Source organism: Antedon mediterranea, chromosome 8 (assembly GCF_964355755.1).
Source record: "Antedon mediterranea chromosome 8, ecAntMedi1.1, whole genome shotgun sequence".
Lineage (NCBI taxonomy): Eukaryota > Metazoa > Echinodermata > Crinoidea > Comatulida > Antedonidae > Antedon > Antedon mediterranea.
In genome coordinates this window covers 21,771,469-21,797,311 of record NC_092677.1, presented here as the reverse complement: position 1 = coordinate 21,797,311, position 25,843 = coordinate 21,771,469, and the positions used below count along the sequence as shown (strand labels likewise).

General features: G+C 33.1%; 2 protein-coding genes across 2 annotated transcripts in view; both read right to left on the bottom strand.

Moving 5' to 3' along the window:
• The window catches only part of LOC140057801 (diacylglycerol O-acyltransferase 1-like), a 66,794-nt gene extending 42,086 nt beyond the window's left edge, over positions 1-24,708 (bottom strand). The window contains exon 1 of the mRNA XM_072103543.1: positions 24,601-24,708. The gene's annotated coding sequence lies outside the window, so the exon portion shown is untranslated. The remainder of the gene's footprint in view (positions 1-24,600) is intronic.
• On the bottom strand, positions 660-5,530 carry LOC140056982 (uncharacterized). Its single transcript, XM_072102512.1, has 3 exons — positions 5,516-5,530; positions 4,119-4,835; positions 660-3,876 (listed from the first exon to the last, which is right to left on the bottom strand). Exons 2-3 carry the CDS (start codon positions 4,205-4,207, stop codon positions 3,108-3,110), a joined length of 858 nt encoding a protein of 285 aa, XP_071958613.1. The 5' UTR covers positions 4,208-4,835; positions 5,516-5,530; the 3' UTR covers positions 660-3,107.
• Positions 24,709-25,843: the final 1,135 nt, after the last annotated feature.

Genomic DNA, 25,843 nt, shown 5'->3' with positions numbered 1-25,843 from the left:
ATAGCAAATAAAATAAAAATTAATAGTGAAATCGCGCGTTAAAAATTTAAAAAGCTCAAAATTACATTCACCAAATTTGAGTCTATTCCGACTTTAAATAACGCTATACGAGCAGGTTAAACAAGCACGAATGTGCAATACTCGGGGTACAGCGAAAGAAGCTGTATACAGACGTATACAGTTAGAAAGTAAAGAAAATAGGTTTCGCCAGGGCTCGAACCGGGACCTTCTGCGTGTTAAGCAGACTTGACAACCACTACACTACGAAACCTCTTACATTAAAAATGTGGGTTACAGAAAGTTTTTTAATCCATTTAAATTACAAATAAATGGTAATAAGCACAAAGCAAAATAAACATGTGTAAAAGTGATAATTACCGATTACACAAAATAAGTATTTTAAAAAATAATAAAAATAAGATATACTCTGTATAATTATCATATTGCGTATACAGTACTTTTCACCATAAAGTTTAAAAAAAAGGTTTCGTCCGGGCTTGAACCAGGTACCTTCTGCGTGTTAAGCAAACGTGATAACCACTACGCCAAGAATCCGCATATAACCATATAACTACATAACGCTGTGGTGTGTGTCACACATTGTGGCTTCTTAATTAAACAAATTAATTAACAAAAAATTAAAAATCCGGCTCTATAGCTTTGAGGACATATCCCTGTAGTATGTTCATGCCAAATCCCAGCTCAATACTATAACGAATAAGGGAGGAGTAGTACTTTAAAAATCGCACTTTTTACTCAATAGTGTCCAGATGGAGGAAGAGAAGGAGAAAATGAGTAAGTACTAGACTCGGGTACCCCGAGTAAAAATGACAAAATGCGCACATTAATTGCACAAAAGTGTCAAAAACGGTAAAAAATAAGGCCTTATAATATATAAATATAACTCTTCAGAATGGACGCTTACTACCAATTTTTTTTAACTGATTGTGGAAGCCAATGAGTTGGAGTTATGAATGCATCATGTACATATTAGACGTACAAAAATATATGTCATCATTTGGCCACATAAATAAAAAAATTGGATTTTTTTCGTTTCATCTTAGACAATCATATTGAACAGAGGGCATCTCGCTTATCTGTGATCGATTTTCTTTTAATTTTTAATATATTCTACCTCAACCAATTATGTTACTCATGAGTTGCCAACATTTCCATTTAGATGATTTCATCATGTCTAAAAATTTAAATAACGCTGATTACGTAATTTCACCTACAACGGATATTTGAATACCTTGCAGCTCTTCTGAAATAAAGTTGACCTTGATTTTTATAACTTATTATGAGAGCTTGTAAAATGTAGATATGAATTTATTTAAAAATTAGGTCTATCGGATGTTGTAACGTTATCATATGGCCAGTTAAAAAGTAGTTTTTTCATCTCTTTCGTCAAAGTTATACAAATTTTAAAGAGCGCGCACCACGCTTCTACGTGCCAAATTTTCTTCCAATTGTTATATTTTATTGCTCAATTCATTATCTTTCGATATTGTTATCCACAAGTTTATTTTGATAATGTTATCAATGCCAAAAAATTAGAACATGATGTTTGTCCGTAATTTCACCAATGCTACACGGTATATAGATATACAGTATATACTGTACTTAATGTATATGGCATATAATATACACAACTCAGCACTATAAGCGTATAATAGGAAGGCATACATCAACATTTTCCGATCGTATGTTCGCATACGTGCATGTTTAAAAAATATTAATGTCCATAAAATTATAAAAATGATCAACAATAATTCGTCAAAGTTAAATTAATTTCTAGTTTTTTTTACATCTATATTGAAAATTTGTTTAGAAGCAATAAAAATCAATTTGTGGGTAATAGGGGTAGACGCAGGGGTGTTGCCTGGGCAATTCCTTCTTTCTGCAAATTTCAATATTTTTTTCTGGAGTGTTGTTTAGGCAACACTGTTTATACAGTTTATAGTGGATAAATGAAAATAAATTTTGCTAATTGTGGTTTTACTGACTTATTTAGCATTTATTTCAAAATAATACAATTAAACGTTTTGCTCAAAATATTTATAGCAGCAGCCTCTTATTTTTTGTTTAGCTTTTTAAAATTATGATTTGATAATAAATAATTTGTACTCATTATAATTGCTAATTAAATTTAATTAATTAATTTCCGGCCATCTAGTGGTGTAATTAAAAAAAATTTGCATCGCTCCTCTATGGGCCAAATATGTGGTTTTGCGGCTGGACTCTTCTTGGCCAACACCCTTAAAATAGTCTTCTACGACCACCCCTGCCTGTTAAAATTGCATGTTGCAAATCTAGCCAAAATACAATCGATTTTAAATAGCTTGGATCAGCTCTGTATTTGTTTTGCATTGGGAAATCTGTAACATTCACAACAAATATAGTTTTTACTAAAAAAAAAATCATGTCATTCAAATTTTGTTAATATAAATTTATTTATGTATAAGTTTCTAGCCACAGTACAATTGAGTTTAGATGAGCTCAGCTCTACCTTTTGTTTGAAGGCTCTGTGTTTACTGTACGTTATTAATATAGCTATCATGAAAATTTGAGTTTTTACACCAAAAAACTGTTAAAAATCATGTTACTGTATTTATTTAAATAAACACCTGAGGATTGTTATGAGTGCAAAGCACTATCCAATCGTATGCTACACCTCAAACAATATAAATTATAATATAAAATAAAACTAAACAATAGATTAAAGCAACAACAAAAAATTTATTTACAGTTCAAATGTTTCATGTGTACAGAAAAAAGCTGCTTAATATAACATTGGAGAGCTGTCGCAAATATGTTGAAAATAATAAAGAATGTTCTTTTGGAATATCTTACCATACACAGAGACAATTATTATAATAAATATTAGAAAAACTAACTCTCTCGTCCATAGAAAGTAAATTTAAATTACCCATTGCACAAAGTTGTATTTGTGCTACAGTAGTATTATATTTTTTCAAAAAAGAAAACCAGACTCTAGTGGTCCTACGGAAACCGGTGAAAAGTCTCATTAGAATCAATGTTTGTTAATTTCTAGGGTTGTTTACTATCACTGATCGGAGATAGTTACTAAATGGTTGTTTAGGGGTTTACATCATGCCTTCCACTATATGAACTAAATTGACATAAATGTCTATACATTGGTCAACATCTGCTTTATTAGCACCTAGTGCATATGATTTAATAAATTGTTCTTGGTTGTTGGTTAATGGCAATTGTATATATGGAACAACAATCTGTTCATTATTGTTGTCATCAACAGCTTGTGGCCCATCTTCATCAATTCCATTGTGAATTAGATCTTGATATTCTTCAGGATTGGTAAATGCATAAGCATTTAATCCCATATGCCAAAGTTGATTCGGTGAAAGATTATGTTTGCTACTCATGGGATGGTCATTCCAATTGCCTTCCATCTCTCTTAATGAATCATTAATGAGACTTAAAAATACCGAATGAAGGCAATAAATATGAATCTGGTTTAAGGGATCAAGAATTCCCAAATTTTCCATGTAGTTAAATATACCTTGAAATTGTTTAACAACAGTTTGTTTGACATCCAGCCACAGCCTTTCAATTCTTTGATTGTGAACTGATGAACCTGTTATATGGCTGCCACGATTTAAGCCTCTATTGCTTAACATAAAGCGAGCCACCAATACATTCTCGCCTCCTTTATCAGATCTGACTCGTGATGGTAAACCATGCTGTCCAACAGCTTCTTGAAATAGCTGAAGAACACTCTCTGCTTTGTTATTTGTGCAACATCTAAGATAAACAATCTTGCGTGAATATCCATCAATGCCTCCTAATATGACAAAGTTCCAGCAAATTAACTTATGATGGCCATCGATGTGCCTGTAAAACAAAACAAATTGGCTACTCTCTTGAATCATGGATAATAAACTTTTTGTACTGACGTACATTGTTAATGTTACATGTGTATATTTTCTTATCAATTATATGTACAGTACCTCAACAATAATTCATGCAACTTATTATTCACATCTTAAAAAAGTTCATACTTTTTTTTAAATCTGCTAAATATACTGTATTTATTATTGTTAGTAAAAACATCTACCGTATACTGTAATCCTTACCATAAACTATTTGGACTTGCAACATTGTAAACTCTTCTTATAACAGATCTGGTTCGCCTTAATGATCTATTGATTGGGTCAACCTCCATTATAGCATCCCGAATTAGACTTCTCTGAACATGTACTGTATACGCCTTCTTCTTAATCCACCAATAATTAATTTTTCTCCAGCATCAGGCAATAAAATCAATATTCTTCATTTAAAAGCTGATCTCTTGAAATATTTGAATAGTAGTTTCTAGTAGAGTTAGGCTGGGAAACGGGCAAACCATATAATCTTCTTCTTCTTCGAAGTGTATCAACAGAAATCGCTAATTGATGTGCAACAATTTTCCAACTATGAAATATTTCAAATAGTTCTTCAATATTCTCTTTATTAACTATAATCATTGGTCGCCCATTAGATGTTTGTTCAGTTTGATACAATGCAAACCACCTATGATGATCATGATTTCCGTTTATTCTTTCATCATATGAGGCAAAAATAGAATTTTAATTCAGTAGAAAGTATAACAAATTGTTCAATGGTATCTAGAGGAACATCACTCTCTTGTAACCTTCTTAAAACAATATTAAATAAAATGTTTAACTTCTCAATCCTAAGATGCCAGTTTTCAAGCACATTAATATTGTCAGATATAAGACCTCTTTGCGCCTGGCATAAAGTTCCTGGTAATTCTCTGATAATTTGCAGCAAATCCATGGTAAATGCCTGTTCTGAAATAAAAATATGTACAAATTAATTCTTAAAATTTGATTTGAAATAAGAATTATTATTAGCTAGCTAGCCTAGGCTAGGGCCTTTAGTAGGCCTACTAGTACTACTACTAGGCCCGAGTCTATGGTCTCCAGGGAGGCTATATTTATTATAGGCTAGTACTAGCCTACTAGGGCCTATAGGCCTAGAAGGCTAGTAGTATAAGGACTAGGGCCTAGTAGTCTAGGCCTGCCTACTATAGCTAACAATGCCTAGCTAGTAAAGACCTAGCCTATAGGCCTGCTAGGTAGGCAAGAGGTAGGCCTAGCCTAGCTAGCTTAGTAGTTAGTGGGCATAAGCCTAGTTAGAGGTCTTTGGTTAGTTTAGTAGGCTCCTTGATTGAGAGCTAGCCTATATAAGCCTAGCCCTATTTAGGCACAGGGCTTTAGGCCTACTGGCTAGTAGGCTTAGGCCTAGCTAGCCTAGCCTAGGTTTAGGTCTAGGCACGGGCCCTACTTCTACTATACTACACAGGCTAGGCCTCCTAGGCCTAGTATAGCCTAGCTAGCTAGGCTAATAGTAGTAGTTACTCCCATTACTAGTAGTAGGCTAGCTGTTTCATTCTTTTCTTTTAATAACGGAATTGGGTCTTTATTTATAGGCGCGAGGTCTAGCCTAAATATTGTATTGTTATACATACCTACCACCCTTAGTGATTTAGTATAGTCCGGCCGCGCCTAGGCCTAGTTATTATATAATTAAGTAGGCCTAGACGACCGACAACAGTGTTTCGCCGTCGCTTTTCAATATAATCAAAACTCCCAATACAAAACGCCAATGCTATAACGATAAAAAGGAAATAAATATACCATCGGCGGCCGGCCGCCGGTCAGATAGCCATTTTCCATGGTATACCCCTCTCGAGAAATGGTATGGTCTTCACGCTTGATTAGAGATCTCTAACCAAGCGTTACAAGTATACATTCCTTGTTACAACTACATTTTAAAAGTGTACAACTACATTTTAAAAGTGTACAACTACATTTTAAAAGTGTACAACTACATTTTAAAAGTGTACAACTACATTTTACAAATGTACAACTACGTTTTACAATTACAAACATGCATTTTACAAATACACACACATTTTTAGGTTTACAAATACATTTTGCAATTACACACACACACATTTTAAATGTACACATACATTTTTCAGCTACACACTTTTGCTGCTTATGGCGCCCCATAGATAAGCGAGTTGCGCTCTGTTGAATATGGTGGTCTATGACAAAAGGGGAAAAAATCCTATTTTAAAAATTCATGTGGCCAAATGATGACGTCATACAATTTTGTACGTCTAATGTGTATATACATTTATATCTACAACTCATTGGCTTCCATAATAAGTTAAAAAAATTGGGGGTCACCGTGCATTCTGAAGAATTATTTTCATTTCAGAAATGCCTTATTTTTTACCATTTTTAGCACTTTTGTACAATTAATGTGCGCATTTTGTCATTTTTAACGTGCTCGTATAGCACTATTTTAAGTTCAAATGGACTCAAATTTGGTGGATGTACCAAGTAAGATGAGTAGAATGCAATTTGTACAAAAAAATTGTATTTTTTACGCTTTCTGTGTACGCACGCGCAAAAACGTGTTTTTGCGCAGTAATTTTTTAAAACACGCAAATGGCCTAATTCATGCTCTAAATTGATCAAAACATAATTTTGAGCTTTTTAAATTTTTAACGCGCAATTTCACGCGCATGACCCTACGTGCGCGTGCGTTTTTATTTGCTAATATTTTTACCCTTGGCCTGAAGTTTACGTGTTGTGAATTTTATTAATATGTGATAATGAGTTATGGAGATATGATTGATAATGTGATTTCACAAAATGGCGTATAAATAACGTCACGGATGAGTGATCACGCTGAAAAGCTTATTAGAACTAAGTTACAGTATTTGAAAGACATTGTGAAATTTTGGCAATCATTGACATTTAACTTTTTGAGATAATTGTTACACAAAATAGTGTACAGAAAGAATAAAGATTTCATACAATAACAATAGGTGATCATTTTATTCTAAATGATCACCTAATAACTAGACATGAAACTCGTCACTTTGACGAGTTAGTTATCCGCACGACAAACGCCACGTGCACGTCATACGTTGGAATATTGCACACGGAAAAAGATTATGGCATTGTGACCTGAACTGAAGAATATGATATGTTTTTATTGCTGAATTCTGTTATTTTGTGTCATATAGTATACACAGTATAATCTGTATATATATCACATACAGTGTAGAATAGGTGAAATTACGGGACCCGCTATTTATTCAAATTTTTAACATATTGACGGTTTCAAAATGAAACGCGAATGTAGCAATTTCGGAAGGAAATTATCTCAGCAACAACATATTAACGTGTAGAAGAAATTTGAACACGTGAAATATTGATGCGCGCTCTTTTAAATGTAATGAACTATGACGCAAAAGATGAAAATACGACTTTTTTTATTTAACTGGCCATATGATGACGTCACAACATCCGATTGGCAAAATGTTTACATGATTTCGTATCTACAATCCAATAGCATCCAGAAAACATTTTAATCGTGATTATCCCATTTTGTTCTTACGAGCGATAACAGATTAAAATTTACTGTAAAGATGAAATTAATGACCCAAGTAATTAACATTTTTAGGCATGATGACGTTACAAATATTAAAATATTTTTAACTCATACGAAAGGTAGTTGATTGACCTAGACCATATTAAAATCTCGGAGAAAATGGAATACGGATAAGCGTGATGCGCTCCATTGAATGTGATGAGCAATAACGAAAGAGACAAAAATCCTATATTTTATATTCGCGTGGCCATACGATGACGTCAAAATGTCCTGTTAGCCATATTAATGTATGATTTGATATCTACAACTCATCAACTTCCAGAATATGTAATAAAAATAACTTTTAGTTTAGAAACTACGACTGTTTAAAAAAAGGCATAATTTTGACGATTTTTTTAGCTTTTTGATCAAATACGCGCGCAAATTATTCAATTCGACGTGCTCGTAATGACGTAATTTTAAGTCGAAATTGTTTAAAAGTTGGTAAAATTACTAGAAAAGGCTGGAAAAACATAAATCACGCGAAAAAAGTATGTTTTTAAAGCTACGTGCCCCCCTCGCGCGTAAAAATTTACGCACGTGTGGGAATTTTTGACATACTCAAAATGACAAGAAATGCGTAGAAAGTTGATTAGAAATTGATTTTTCGCATTTTAAAATTTTAAATGCGCGTGCGCGCGTAACTTTGTGTGAAACATGCCATTTTTAATCCACAGAAAGTTGACTCTTGATATGAATTAAATTTTCACCAAGTCTCAATACAAAATGACTTTCGGTTTTTAATCTATGATCAATCATTTAAATTCATAAAATTGCGCGCAAGTCACGTTGCGCAACTCTGACGTTTTTCAAAAATAGGAGGTGCACAACTTCACGTAAATATCTATATGTTGACAAAGTTATGATATGTTCTGTTCACACATTTTAGAGAAACAGGGCTCACAAAAAAAGGAAGAAAGACAGAAGAATAATACAGAACTAGACATGAAACTCGTCACTTTGACGAGTTAGTTATCCGCACGACAAACGCCACGTGCACGTCATGCGTTAGAATTTTGCACACAGAAAAAGATTATGGCATTATGACCTGATCTGAAGAATATAACATGTTGTTAGTGCTGAATTCTATCAATTTTGTGTCATATAGTATAAACAGTATAATCTGTATACATATTACATACAGTGTAGACTAGGTGAAATTACGGGACCCGCCATTTATTCCATTTTTTAACACGGCGACGGTATCAAAATGAAACACTAAAATAACAATTTCGGAAGGATATTATCTCAGCAACAACATATTAGCGAGTAGAAGAAATTTGAATACGTAAAATATAGATGCGCGCCCTTTTAAATGTGATGAAATATTACACAAGATATGAAAATACGCCTTTTTTTATTCAACTGGCCATATGATGACGTCACAACATCCGATTGGCAAAATGTTTACATGAATTCGTATCTACAATCCCTTAGCTTCCAGAAAACGTTTTAATCATGATTATCACTTTTTATTCTGATGAGCTATAACAGATTGAAATTTACTGTAAAGATGAAAATAAGTCACCCACGTTATTTACAATTTTCGACATGATGACGTCATAAAAATTAAAATATTTTTAACTCATGCGAAAGATAGTTCGTTCACCTAGACAATATCAAAATCGGGGTGAAAATTAAAAACGGATAAGTGGAGATGCGCTCTATTAAATGTGATGCGCTATGACGAAAGATATAAAAATCCTATATTTTATATTCGCGTGGCCATACGATGACCTTATAATGTCCGATTAGCCATATTAATGCATGATTTCATATCTACAACTCATCAACTTCCAGAATATATAATTTTTAAAAAGTTCACCTCATAGTTTAGAATCTATGAATGTTTAAAAAAAGGCATAATTTTGACGAATTTTGACAAATTATTGAACTTTTTTATCAAAAACGCACGTAAATTATCCAATTGGATGTGCCCGTATGACGTAATTTTAGGTCAAAATTGTTCAAAAGTTGGTAAAATTACTAGAAAAGGCTGGAAAAACATGAATCAAGCGAAAATTTTTTATTTTCAACGCTACGTGCGCACCGTGCGAGTAAAAATATGCGCGCGCGTGGGATTTTTTGACTTGCTCAAAATGACATGAAACGCGTAGAAAGTTGATTAGAAATTGATTTTTCGCATTTTGAAATTTTAAACGCCCGTGCGCGCGTAACTTCGTGTGAAACATGTCATTTTTTTTCCACAGTCAGTTAGCGCAAGATATAAATTAAACTTTTGTTAAGTTTCAATTTAAATTGCTATATGGTTTTCGATCTATGTTAAATACGCGAAATTCGTTAAAACGCGCGTAAATCATGTTGCGCAATTCTGACGTCATTCACAATAGGAGGTGCACAATTTCACGTGAATGCCCACATGTTGACAAAGTTTTAAAATGTTTTGTTTACAAGTTTTTGAGATACTCGAGACACAAAATTGACAGAAAGAAAGAATAATACAGAAAAAGATGATTTCATACAGTTACAAGGAGTTATCCGCTACTAAGCGGATAACTAAAAAGAAAAAAAAGATCCCATACAATAACAAGGAGTTATCCGCACACTGCCATGTGCGGATAACTAAAAAGATGATGTTGATGATGATGATTTCGTACAATCACAAGAGGTTATCCTGCAACTTCGTTGCGGATAACCAACTAGACATGAAACTCGTCACTTTGCCGAGTTAGTTATCCGCTCGACAAACGCCACGTGCACGTCATACGTTAGAATATTGCACACAGAAAAATATTAAGGCATTATGACCTGAACTGAAGAATATGATATGTTGTTATTTCTGAATTATTATTTTGTGTCATATAGTATACACAGTACAATCTGTATACATATCACAAACAGTGTAAAATAGGTGAAATTACGGGACCCGTATTTTATTGTAATTTTTAACATCTTGACGGTTTCAAAATAAAATGCAATAGTAGAAATTTCTGAATGAAATTATCTCAGCAACAACATATTAACGTGTAGAAGAAATTTGAATACGTGAAATATTGATGCGCGCTCTTTTAAATGTAATGAAATATAATGCAAAAGATGAAAATACGACTTTTTTTATTTAACTGGCCATATGATGACGTCACAACATTCGATTGGCACAATTTACACATGATTTTGTATCTACAATACAATAGCTTCCTGAAAACGTTTTAATCGTGATTATCACATTTTATTCTTACGAGGTATAACAGATTAAAATTTACTGTAAAGATGAAATTAATGACCAACGTAATTTAAATTTTTAGGCATGATGACGTTAAAAAAATTAAAAAATTTTTAATTCATGCAAAAGATAGTTGATTGACCTAGAATATATTAAAATCGGGGTGAAAATGGACAACGAATAAGTGGACATGCGCTCTATTAAATGTGATGAGCTATGACGAAAGAGACAAAAATCCTATATTTTATATTCGCGTGGCCATACGATGACGTCACAATGTCCGGTTAGCCATATTAATGTATAATCCAATATCTACAACTCATCAACTTCCAGAATATGTAATTAAAAAAAGGTTCTCCATGTAGTTTAGAATCTATGAATGTTTAAAAATAGGCATAATTTTGACGAATTTTTGAACTTTTTCACCAAAAACGCGTGCAAATTATCTAATTCGACGTGCTCGTATGACGTAATTTTAAGTCGAAATTGTTTAAAATTTGGTAACATTACTAGAAAAGGCTGAAAAAACATAAATCACGCGGAAAAAATGTTTTTAACGCTACGTGTGCACCGCGTGCGTGGAAATTTTTGACATGCTCAAAATGACATGAAACGCATAGAAAGTTGATTAGAAGTTGATTTATCGCTTTCTAAAATTGTAAACGCGCGTGCGCGCGTAATTTTTTTTGAAACATGCTATTTTTAATCCATAGAAAGTTTGCGCTTGATATGACTTAAATTTTCACAAAGTGTCAAAACAAAATTATGTTTGGTTTTTAGTCTATGATCAATCATTGAAATTCATAAAATCGCGCGTAAGTCACGTTGCGCAACTCTGACATCATTCAAAAATAGGAGGTGCACAAGTTCACGTAAATGTCGATATGTTGACAAAGTTACGATATGTTCTGTTTACACGTTTTAGAGAAACGCGACGCACAAAAATGACAGAAGGAAAGAAGCATAATACAGAAAAGAACTAGATTTGAACTCGTCACTTTGACGAGTTCGGGTTATCCGCGCAAACGCAACATGCACATACGTTTAAAATATATGAACGCCGACAATTATTATGCCTTCCTATTACATGATTTAAATACGTTTACAGTGCTGAATTGTACCTATTTTGTAGCATACAACATATTACAGTATTTACAGAATACACTGTATATGTTATACAGTGTAGCATAGACGAAATTACGAGACCCATCTTTTAAATCCAATTATTAACACGATGACGTCATCAAATTGACATAAAGATAACTATTTTAGAAGATAATTATCTAAATAATTACATTAATACAAATTTGAAGAATTTTGGGCACGTAAAAGTGACATGCGCTCTCGTTTAAACGCAATGCACTTTTACGCAAGAAATGAAAATATGACTTTTTGAATTCAACTGGCCATATGATAACGTCATGACATCAGATAGACAAAATTTGTATATGAATTCATATCTACAATTCAACAACTTCTATAATAAGTTTTAATCATGCGCGTCACTTTTTATTCTGACGAGTTATAACAGATTGAAGTTTACTGTAAAGATGAAAAGAAGTGACCCACGTTATTTACATTTTTAGACATGATGACGTCATAAAAATTAAAATATTTTTAACTCATGCGAAAGATAGTTTATTGACAGAGACAATAATAAAATCTCGGAGGAAATTGAATACGTATAAGTGAGATGCGCTCTGTTGAATGTGATGAGCAATAACGAAAGAGACAAAAATCCTATATTTTACATTCGTGTGGCCATACGATGACGTCATAACATCCGAGAGGTAAAAATTCTGCATGAATTCATATCTACAATTTATCTTCTTACATAATAAGTAAAAAAAATTGGGGGTCACCTTTGATCCTGAAGAGCTATAATAGATTAAAAATAGGCATAATTTTGACAATATTTTGTCACTTTTGCAACTAAAATGCGCGCAAATGGTCTAAATCAACGTGTTCGTATGACGTCATTTTAATTTGAAATGATGTCAATCTTTTTTAAAATGACTAGGAAAGACTGTAAAATTATAATTCAAGAGAAAAACACATGATTTTCATGCTCCGTGCGCACCTTACGCGTAATTTTTTTCGCGCGCGTGGGAATTTTTGACATGCTCAAAATGTCATGATCAACGTAGAAAGTTGATTAGAAATTAATTTTGCGCATTTTGAAATTTTAAATGCGCGTGCGCGCGTAACTTTTTGTGAAACATGCCATTTTTAATCCATAGAAAGTTTGCCCTTGATACGATTTAAATTTTCACCAAGTATCAATACAAAATGACTTTTGGTTTATAATCTATAACCAATCATTGAAATTCATAAAATCGCGCGTAACTTACGCTGCGCGACTCTAAATTCATATAACAAAGTTTCTTGCACATCTACAGCTACAGGTCAATCTTTTGACAAAGTTATACAATCTTATGTTGACAAGGATGAGAGATATGCGACGCACAAAAATCCGGGAAAGAAAGAAGAACTAGACATGAAACTCGTCACTTTGACGAGTTAGTTATCCGCTCGACAAACGCCACGTGCACGTCATACGTTAGAATATTGCACACAGAAAAATATTAAGGCATTATGACCTGAACTGAAGAATATGATATGTTATTTCTGAATTCTGTTATTTTGTGTCATATACATATTATACACAGTACAATCTGTATACATATCACAAACAGTGTAAAATAGGTGAAATTACGGGACCCGTATTTTATTGAAATTTTTAACATCTTGACGGCTTCAAAATGAAATGCAAAAGTAGAAATTTCAGAATGAAATTATCTCAGCAACAACATATTAACGTGTAGAAGAAATTTGAATACGTGAAATATTTATGCGCGCTCTTTTAAATGTAATGAAATATAACGCAAAAGATGAAAATACGACTTTTTTTATATAACTGGCCATATGATGACGTCACAACATTCGATTGGCACAATTTTCACATGATTTTGTATCTACAATACAATAGCTTCCTGAAAAGGTTTTAATCGTGATTATCACATTTTATTCTTACGAGCTATAACAGATTAAAATTTACTGTAAAGATGAAATTAATGACCAACGTAATTTAAATGTTTAGGCATGATGACGTTGAAAAAATTAAAAATTTTTTAATTCATGCAAAAGATAGTTGATTGACCTAGAACATATTAAAATCGGGGTGAAAATGGACAACGAATAAGTGGAGATGCGCTCTATTAAATGTGATGAGCTATGACGAAAGAGACAAAAATCCTATATTTTATATTCGCGTGGCCATACGATGACGTCACAATGTCCGGTTAGCCATATTAATCATAATGCATGATTCGATATCTACAACTCATCAACTTCCAGAATATGCAATTAAAAAAAAGTTCTCCATGTAGTTTAGAATCTATGACTGTTTAAAAATAGGCATAATTTTGACGAATTTTTGAACTTTTTCACCAGAAACGCGTGCAAATTATTTAATTCGACGTGCTCGTATGACATAATTTTAAGTCGAAATTGTTTCAAAGTTGGTAGCATTACTATAAAAGGCTGAAAAAACATAAATCACGCGAAAAAAGCATGTTTTTAACGCTACGTGTGCACCGCGTGCGTAAAAAGTTTCGCGCGCGTGGGAATTTTTGACATGCTCAAAATGACATGAAACGCATAGAAACTTGATTAGAATAGAAGTTGATTTTTCGCACTCTAAAACTTTAAACGCGCGTGCGCGCGTAACTTTTTGTGAAAGATGCTATTTTTAATCCATAGAAAGTTTGCGCTTGATGTGACTTAAATTTTTACAAAGTGTCAAAACAAAATTATGTTTGGTTTTTAGTCTATGATCAATCATTGAAATTCATAAAATCGCGCGTAAGTCACGTTGCGCAACTCTGACGTCATTCAAAAATAGGAGGTGCACAAGTTCACGTAAATGTCGATATGTTGACAAAGTTACGATATGTTCTGTTTACACGTTTTAGAGAAACGCGACGCACAAAAATGACAGAAGGAAAGAAGTATAATACAGAAAAACTAGATTTGAACTCGTCACTTTGACGAGTTCGGGTTATCCGCGCAAACACAACATGCACATACTTTAAACTATATGAACTTCGACAATTGTTATGCCATCCTATGACATGAATTAAGTATGTTTACAGTTTTGAATTGTACCTATTTTGTAGCATACAGCATATTACAGTATTTACAGAATACATTGTATGTAATATACAGTGTAGCATAGACGAAATTACGAGACCCATCTTTTAAATCCAATTATTAACACGATGACGTCATCAAATTGACATATAAAGATATTTTATATTAAGATAATTATCTAAATAATTACATTAATACAAATTTGAGGAATTTTGGGCACGTAAAAGAGAGATGCGCTCTCGTTTAAACGCAAGGAACTTTTACGCAAGAGATGAAAATATGACCTTTTGAATTCAACTGCCCATATAATGACGTCACAACATATGATTGGCAAAATATTCACATAAATTTTTATCTACAATCCAATAGCTTTCAGAAAACGTTTTAATCATGATTATCACTTTTTATTCTGACGAGCTATAACAGATTGAAACTTACTGTAAAGCTGAAAAAAGGTGAACTGCGTTATTTACATTTTTAGACATGATGACGTCATAAAAATTAAGATATTTTTAACTCATGCGAAAGATGGTTGATTGACCTAGAGAGTATTAAAATATATGAGGAAATGGAATACGTATAAGCGATATGCGCTCTATTTAATGTAATGAGCAATAGCGAAACAGTCAAAAATCCAATATTTTACATTCGTGTGGCCATACGATGACGTCATAACATCCGAGGGGTAAAGATTCTGCATGAATTCATATCTACAACATATCTGCTTACATATTAAATTAAAAAAATTGGGGGTAACGGTTGATCCTGAGGAGCTATAATAGATTCAAAGTAGGCATAATTTTGACAATATTTTGTCACTTTTGCAACTAAAACGCACGCAGATGGTGTAAATCAATGTGTTCGTATGACGTCATTTTAATTTGAAATGATGTCAATCTTTTTTAAAATAACTAGGAAAGACTGTAAAATTATAATTCAAGAGAAAAACACATGGTTTTCATGCTCCGTGCGCACCTTACGCGTAATTTTTTTCGCGCGCGTGGGAATTTTTGACATGCTCAAAATGTCATGATCAGCGTAGAAAGTTGATTAGAAATTAATTTTGCGCATTTTAAATTTTTAAATGCGCGTGCTCGCGTAACTTCTTGTGAAACATGTCATTTTTAATCCATAGAAAGTTTGCCCTTAATTTAACTTAAATTTTCACCAATTGTCAACATAAAATTACTTTTGGTTTATAATCTATGACCAATCATTGAAATTCATAAAATCGCGCGTCACTTTCGCTGCGCGACTCTAAAGTCATATAACGAAGTTTCTTGCACATCTACAGCTACAGGTCAATCTTATGACAAAGTTATACAATCTTATGTTGACAAGGATGAGAGATATGCGACGCACAAAAATCCGGGAAAGAAAGAAGAATAAAGATGAAGAAAAAAGATATTTACAATAACAAGGGTTATCCGCAACTTACTAGTTGCGGATAACCAAAAAAAAAAAAAAAAAAATATGATGAAACAGGACGATTACAAGGAGTTATCCGCTACTAAGCGGATAACTAATAAAGATGAAAATGATTTTTACAATCACAAGGGTAACGGATAACCAATAACAATAAAGATTTCGTACAATAACAATAGGTGATCATTTTATTCTAAATGATCACCTAATAACACTAGACATATACTTGTCAATAAATGCAAATGATCAAAAAGTAGCCCATAACATTGTCTTAGTTACATGCTGTTTGTTTTAACTAATCTATACGATAGGCCTACTATATCACTTTTATACATTTTTATTATTAAATATTATATTATCCTAAAAAATGAGCTGTATCCACTTGTAGGTTGAAGATTCGTACTTGTGTCTTTGGTAAATAATTTTGAAATCATATTAAATGAACATTTTCGAACTTTTCATACCGAAATAAAACAGTGTACGACTTTGCGATGGGACAACTTTGCGTTGGGGCGACTTTGTTTTGGGGCGACTATGCGATGGGGGGACTTGACTGGATCCTGGCCGCGATTTTTTTTTCGTACATAAGACCCCTCATGAAACGTCACAAAATAAACATGAATAATTCATCAGTTAAATTTTCTTGTTACGTGTTCAGAATAAATGTTGGGAGTTAAAATACAAGGCAGGTGCGAAAGATAAATATTTGTAATCTTAGGTCTTGGGTCTTAGCTTTCGTGATCTTAGGTCTTAGCTTTTGTGGTCTTAGGTTTCGTGACACCCGCAAAATTAAACAATAAAACTAAAGTACACGAAAATACATTTTTTATTCTCGTAGGCCTATCTTTCCATCTCATGTGTTCATATACGGTTAGTCCAGTCAATCTAATGATATACCCACCACAAATTGCAATAGTAACAAAGCAAGTATTTTTGAATTCCATATAAAGTGTAGAGCAACATACTAAAAGTCACCGAAAATCCAAGCATTGGGTCAAGGGGTCAGAGGTCAATAAAGGTCATTTTAATTCAAAATTAATATGCCCCATTAATTACATATATTTAACCATTTGAAATACATTATATACAAGTTTGATTTATGTCATCCGAAAGCTTATTAAATTTCCTATTCAGTGATATCAAACTTATAGTCATAAGATGTTATTTAGAATGTCATTTTTGCGGAAAAACACAACATAATGTGTCAATTTTGGCAAAAAATGTTGTTTTAGCTGTAATCAACAATGGTATACACACAGGGATACCCTGGGGTGAACATTTCAGTCCAAAGCGATACACTAATGACCAGCTCAAGATGCAGATGAGTGATATCTCCGTTCCTGTTGCTTCTGGATGATCTACATTCCATTTTTTCCAGATGACATTTGTGTTGCCATGGTTACAGTATTTATATTGGGATGTATAAGTATTTTAACGATTTTTTAACCAGTAGAAATACAAAGATGTTCAACAGCAGTTTGACAATGACCTCCATGTTGTATGACGTTCGGACCATCTGGACTGGATTGAAAGGGTTTCTATGAGAAGCCTCAAAGAAAACCAGAGGTTTGGCAAGAGATATAGGAATGAGTACATCCAGACCAAATCTGCGCTGAAATGTATGTAATGCCTTGCAATAGTATCAGGGCGTTACTCCAGCAGCGGCCAACATAAGACCTTATGGCCACACGTCAGGGACACAATGGCAATTGAAAAATACATTTGGTTACGACTCAGAGACTTCATACCATTGATACGGGAGTTACTGCAGGTGATTCGGAATATAAGCAATGTGGTATTAAGCATTAAATATTTTGGCCAGAAAGTCTTGCAATGTATTCAAGATCCTGGTAATCAAGTCATATGTACATACAGGCAAATATGTGTGCATTGATCCTACAGTTCCAGAGGAGACTCGAGGTGACAACATGAACATGAACTTTGTTATCCACCAGCACTTTTTGAAACTACCAACTTACAATACTTTCAGCTAATAAACCAACATGATGCTATGTGGAAACAACTTCTTCTGAATAGTCTAACACATCCAAATCACTGAATGATGTCCAGTAGGCCTACATTCTAGATGGTAGTGCTCTACTGCACAGCATTCCATGGAATAGTGTAGAGATCTGTAAAAAATATTGCTCTGCCATCATAGTCTTTGATAATTATGAAAGCGGTTCATACACCAAAGACGGCGCACATGGTAAGGCGTGTCAGGTGGTAGTGTCCCTGTACATTTTACCAGTGACATGTTCCACAAAATTAGATCACTTTCTGTAACAAACAACAATTTATAAATCTTCGTAACTAGTATTTGAACAACATGGCAATGAGTGAATGCAACTGCTGATGCAGATGTTCTTTCGGATAGTACAAAAAACCATTGAATCAGCAAACAGGAAAACATCTGTCATTATCCGATGACACGGATCTACTAGTGCTCCTCTGCAATCAAGCATTTAAAACATCTTGTGATATTCTTTAGACTGGAACTGAGATGCTGGACTATCAAACTGGTTCAAACAGTACTTTTGAGAGACATCTGTGATAACCTTCTGTTTGCTCATGCGATACTGGTGACACAACATCCAGAGTTTTCAGAATTGGCTCTAAAAAAAGCTTGTCATTGCACTTATTTCTTACATTATGCTGTAGTCTTCAGATGCAAACAAGCTACAAAGGATGACATTGTGATTGCTAGAGAAAATGATTTAGTGTGTCTGTACAATGGACGACCTGGAAAACGTGGAATGCCTTTGACTCCATCCCATCTACAAGTACAACCTCGCATATCGCCAACTTCATAATCGTACCACAACCAAGGTACTTAACATCATGTTCAAGTTCAAGTTATCTTTTAGCAATGGAGTGGGGTTGATATGTGTACCGAGGATTGGGGATGGAAGATCAGATGATGGAAACATGGTTCCTCTACACACAGACTTAAAGCCAGCACCTGAGTATCTCCTTGAAGCATTCAGGGGTAACTAGAACTACATGTGGTGAATGCAATGGCATTTCACTGTACTAATACCCGAACAAGAAAGTGATACTGATGACATATAAGTTGTGAGTCCTTTTCTATTTGAAGGATTAAACAATATCATCCCACACGGAGCAATTCAAATAAAAAGGTCTGGATTAAAATGATCCTACAAAATATACAAAAATATCACAATACACAGTACAATATAACAAGAGTCAAAGTTCAAGAAGAGTCGGATGGCAACTGGCAAAAACGAATTTCTTTTCCGGTTTGTTCTACATGCATCGAAAGCGACACCCATGAGGCATAAGCTCGAAATCACTGAACAAGGCATGGTTAACATTTTTTAGAATAGCTCTACTTTTTTCTAGAGTTTGCATGTCACAGAAGGAAGATAAGCTACAAAGTTGACAACCTATTAAGTTAGAACTTAAGTTAACAATTCTTTGTAGTGAGTTTCTCTCTTTGACCCTAAGACTAAAAAACCAGCATATAAAGGAAAAAAGTTAAAACGTTCTTAATAAAGGAATTATAAAAAAAAACCTGAGAATTACTTTATCTATCGACATTAAAATGGTTCAGCTTCCTTAACAGATAAAGTCTCTGGTGTCCTTTCTTTACTATTCATGCCTCTGTATTTAATTCCCAGCTGAGATTGTCCTCAAATATAGTACCTAGGTATTTAAAGGAATGGACAATATCGCTGGTTCGTCATTTATGATGGATACCAGAGGGCTGCGTCCTTTCTCCTTCCTAAAATCTACAATCATGTCATTGGTTTTGGTCACATTGGGTTCCAAGTAGAAGTTTCTACAAAATTGGATAAAACAATCTAATGCGGAACCATGACCGTCCTGTGAATTTTGAAGGAGAGACAGCAAGACAGTGTCGTCAGCAAATTTGACAAGATGACTATTGTCCTGTTCTCTGCGACAGTCATCATTCTTCTAGCTAGCATTATTTTTCCTATTTCATGATGATGCAATAGGTACAGGAAAAACATTATTTGCACCAAATATTACCAAAATATAAATAAAATATATATAACCATAATTTAGTTTTACGTAAAAGGTCAATGACCTCTATAGTTACATAAAAACTGTTGTATCAATTAGTTTTTAGAGTAAGCAATACATATTATACACATTTGTAGTTATTTAGATGTTATTGGCAGGCATAAAATAATGTTACCTACTACTACACTACCTGTTGTTGATAACAATTTATCATTATTATAGGATTATTTTTATTATTGTTATTATTATTTATTTATTTATTATAAGTGCATAATTAATTCAAAATACTTAACATCATTTTTCCTAATTCATATGACGATAGGTACAGAAAAAACACAAGTTACATCAAATGCATCGACAATTATGGAATAAGACATTGCATGTTAATAATTTTGTTAGGAAAAATTTGAGTTTTTGTAAAAGGTCAATAACCTTTTGACCTCTAGTTACGTATAACTGTTGTATTAATTGTTTTTTTAATGTATATTAGTAGGATATATATACTCTACACATTGGTACTAAAGCTATTTAGATATGATTATAAAATAATAGATTATAGGCATAAACGCTACCCCCTACCCCAAAATTGTTTACATTACATTTGATCAAGAATCAATTTCAATAAGAATAGTACATCATTACTTTTAAAATTCTTCTAGTTAACATCATGTTTCCTATTTTATATATCGATAGGTACAGAAAAAACACAATTTTGATTAAAATGCATCCACAATTATGGCATACAATATTGCAGTTAATCATTTTTTTAAGGAAAAAATGATTTTTTGTAAAAGGTCAATAACCCTTTGACCTCTAGTTATATAAATAAGTGTTGTATTTTGTTTTTTTAAATTGCATTTTAGAAAGAAATATATATTCTACACATTGATATCAAGATTATTGAGATTGGATTATAAACCCACAAGTTATGGGCATAAATGTTACCCCTACCCCAAAAATATTGATGGAATAAAATCACTATATAGTTGTTGAGATTACGTAAAAAATAATGTGTTCCAATGCTTCAATTTTCGGTGACTTTTAATATGTCATTCTAAACTACATTTGGAATGAAAAAATCAATGTTTCGTTACTATTGCAATTTGTGGTGGGTTTACCTCTACATGTCACAGAAGGAAGATAAGCTACAAAGTTGACAACCTATTAAGTTAGAACTTAAGTTAACAATTCTTTGTAGTGAGTTTCTCTCTTTGACCCTAAGACTAAAAAACCAGCATATAAAGGAAAAAAGTTAAAACGTTCTTAATAAAGGAATTATAAAAAAAAACCTGAGAATTACTTTATCTATCGACATTAAAATGGTTCAGCTTCCTTAACAGATAAAGTCTCTGGTGTCCTTTCTTTACTATTCATGCCTCTGTATTTAATTCCCAGCTGAGATTGTCCTCAAATATAGTACCTAGGTATTTAAAGGAATGGACAATATCGCTGGTTCGTCATTTATGATGGATACCAGAGGGCTGCGTCCTTTCTCCTTCCTAAAAATTGTTTACATTACATTTGATCAAGAATCAATTTCAATAAGAATAGTACATCATTACTTTTAAAATTCTTCTAGTTAACATCATGTTTCCTATTTTATATATCGATAGGTACAGAAAAAACACAATTTTGATTAAAATGCATCCACAATTATGGCATACAATATTGCAGTTAATCATTTTTTTAAGGAAAAAATGATTTTTTGTAAAAGGTCAATAACCCTTTGACCTCTAGTTATATAAATAAGTGTTGTATTTTGTTTTTTTAAATTGCATTTTAGAAAGAAATATATATTCTACACATTGATATCAAGATTATTGAGATTGGATTATAAACCCACAAGTTATGGGCATAAATGTTACCCCTACCCCAAAAATATTGATGGAATAAAATCACTATATAGTTGTTGAGATTACGTAAAAAATAATGTGTTCCAATGCTTCAATTTTCGGTGACTTTTAATATGTCATTCTAAACTACATTTGGAATGAAAAAATCAATGTTTCGTTACTATTGCAATTTGTGGTGGGTTTACCTCTAAATATCACTAGATTGACTGGACTAGGTACGCGCATTTTCTTTATTCCTTTTGGTTCTAAGCTTTCTTTGGGCTATGTCAATTACTACTTAATAAGTTGAATGTCTTGCCTTACTGTCGATTAGCCCCGACACATTTTGCATAGTGGTGTGTGTGAAGAAGAGTGTGCGAAGGCAATCACATGAACTGACCTAGAATCCTAGGCCTACTGTAAAAAGAATCGTATTGCAGTTTATATCATTTGTTGCTATACGCTTGGGCTTGGGTGCACACGGAACAAATTTAACTGATGAAGGATCAACCTGAGTTTTCGGCATGTATTGAATATAGGACTATTCCATTATTATTTATAGGGGTGTTAGTCAATATGTTGGGTTGAGTGTGCCAGGCTTGTTGAGGCTTCTATTGTTTGTGTCATTGTGCCAATTGTTTTGTATTTTACTGTGTTTGATAAAAACAAACAAAAAACTGCTGCTGTAGTTAGCCTATAGCTTTTATTATGTGTCTGTAAATAATATCGTATTTTACACTATATACAGTAGCCTATAGGCCCTAACATGTTTTTTTACTCAACAGTTAAATCAAGTAGCCTCTAAATAACAAGAAAAGATCAAGAAAAAGATTCATATATATTTTAATCTTATTTAATTTATGTTTTAATTTATATAAAATATCCAATTTATGTTTTAATTTATATAAATACATCCATGTTTGTTTTTTTCTCAACATTTGAATCAAATAGCCTCTACAAACAACAAGAAAAAAATCGATAGATCGAAAGATACATTCTTCAAACTTTATTCAAATATAAGGCACAAGAACTTTAACATTATTTAATAAGGCACAAGGAACATATACTATTTTAACTTACTTAATCTGTTTAATTAATTAATTTAAAACTCCTGTTATTGGATCAACAACATTCTTACTGTGGTTTACTGTTAAGTGTCCATCCTACCACATCCAGGTCCTGTACTCTGGAATAAACCTTCCACTTTATTTGATGGTCATTTTAATATAAGGCATATTTTGATGATTGTAACATCCATATTAATTATTTAATGATCAAGCATAGATGGTACTGTAGGTCTAATTTTAATAGATTGGTTTTTTAAAGATTTCCGATCGATTGTAAATATCAATTACTTAAATATTTTATATTGAAATCAATCTAAATATAGTTGATAAACAGATTTTAATAGAAGACGTACTTTGAAGATTGAAAACATCTATGTAATATAGGCATAGATTTATAAAAATGTTGTTGTTTATTTTAAAAAAAGAAACGTTTACAGAGAATCCCAGATCAAGTTTAGATACAATGAACATTGTAGGGAACATAAGAACATGACAGAAACAAGATGTTTAGACAAGTAGAAAAAGAAATGTTATAATGGAGTTTGTTATTGTTAAAAGTTATTGAATTAAGATTATTGGCATGTATTTGTTTTGTCTGTATGGTATTCCTTATTGTGAATAACGTTTGAATGTATTTTTTCTTGTTATTTGTAAGAGGCTATATAACTTGATTCGGCTGTTGAGAAAAAAAAACATATAATAATAATACATGAAATGTAAAATAAAACATGATATGATTTAACTGTTGACGGTAAAAAAACATGTTAGGGCCTATAGGCTATATAGTGTAAAATACGATATAATTTACAGACACATAGACTAACTGCAGCAGCAGTTTTTTGTTTGTTTTTATCAAACACAGTGAAATACAAAAACAATTGGCACAATAATGAAACGAACAATAGAAGCCTCAACAAGCCTGGCACACCCAACCCAACATATTGACTAACACCCCTATAAATAATAATGGAATAGTCCTATATTCAATACATGCCGAAAACTCAGGTTGAATGTTGCTAACGTTTTCCGTCTTCCGACATTACCCTTCCACAATTTGTTTCCATTTTTTTCTGTTTATGGCAGGATGATTTGTTATTGTGTTAGTGTCTACTAGTCCAGGTTGATCCCTGATGAATTATTCATGTTTATTTTGTGACGCATTATACCGGCCTAGCTAGCCTACCTAACTAGCCTAGGCCCTAGAGGCCTAGCCTACTAGGCCTACAACTACCTACCTAGGCCTATAGGCCTTAGCCTAATAAGGCTAACCGCTAAGCCTTATTTTTATTCATTTAGGTTAGGCAACAACAACAAAAGAACGCGCTTAACTAGAATATAGGCCTAGGCATATGCCTATTTTAATCTTAATTAGGCGTATAATCTATTATCTAACCACTAGAAATGTTCTATGCATAAACGTAAACATCAAACTTACAGCGATCGTCTCTCTCTCTCCTCCAACATACACGACCGTTGTTCCGTCTCTCCTCCTCCCCTCGATCGTCGATCGTCGTAAACAACAACTATGGAACGCCGTTACTGCCTTCTTCGGCTCTCTTCTTCCGGACGCAACTGCAGTTCCGCACCACACTGTTATATCTTCGATTTTTCACCTAAATTTTTTCTCTCACCCACATCAATCAATTTTGGGCCATTATATAACATGTTCACATGATTTAGCCACCGTTAAATTACCTTTATCACAATAAAAAATGCCTTACAAAACAGCTCCTTTTCATCGAATAATTCGATTTAACTGGGGCCATTTTAGAATAAAAGTATGTTTTAATTTCTGTTTTTATTTTTAAACTATAGAGATAAGAGTGGTTTTATAAAGGACCAGCTGTACATATCAAAACGGCGACGATATGAGTCCGTACATACAACATTAAACAAGGCTGTTCCCAGTTTTAAAATTCATAAACCATATTTCAATTTCAATATGTAAAACATATATCTAAAATTGTCTATCATCATAAAATATTGCTATCTCACTGTATTAAAAAAATTGAAAATGATTTGTTTTAGTGATTGTGTTGATTAGTGACCGAGATAATGATAGGCCCTATTATAGACTTGCCCCAAGTCTGTATTATCTTTTTTTTTTAATTTATTTGTTTTTATTTCGACCGCGATTTTTGTCTGAAAATACAGACTTGTGAAACACGTATAGAAATCGATTTGCAGACCGCAAACATACGATAAGAATGACGTAGGTTATCATACCGTATTTGGCTATATGGGGCGGGCGGTATGTAAATATGGATTTCGAATCAACCAATGATCATTTTGTTTCAAAATGAAAGAGATCGAGTACGTAGTAGGCCTACCAGTGCTTAATGTACGATCGAGACTGTTGAAATATAAAATAGTAATGCCAAGTTGTTTTGTTTATTAATTGTTTAGTCCTTGGCCTAGGCCTCTTTCGTAGGTCCTACTCAACTCGCACGTATGACCTGCCAAATAAAACGCCAATGAAGTAGGCCTACATACCACCGGCACACAACAGGGCTACACCACTACACAGAACAGGACAGGGTCTGGGTGGGAATTAAATCAAATTTATCTCCGCGTAATAAATGATCCATTCAATGTTTGATTTGCGGAGAAGCTAGCCTATCATATCAAGACGAGTTTTCATGTTTCAAAGATCCCATCAAATGTTTACCAGACTACTA

What these genes read in the sequence shown, in the direction of transcription:
- LOC140056982 (XM_072102512.1), bottom strand. Translation starts at nt 4,207, where the DNA reads ATGGAGGTTGACCCAATCAATAGATCATTAAGGCGAACCAGATCTGTT. An exon ending in GCAAGTCCAAATAGTTTATG is followed by an intron (nt 3,877 to 4,118) that starts GTAAGGATTACA and finishes TTTGTTTTACAG; the next exon opens with GCACATCGATGGCCATCATA.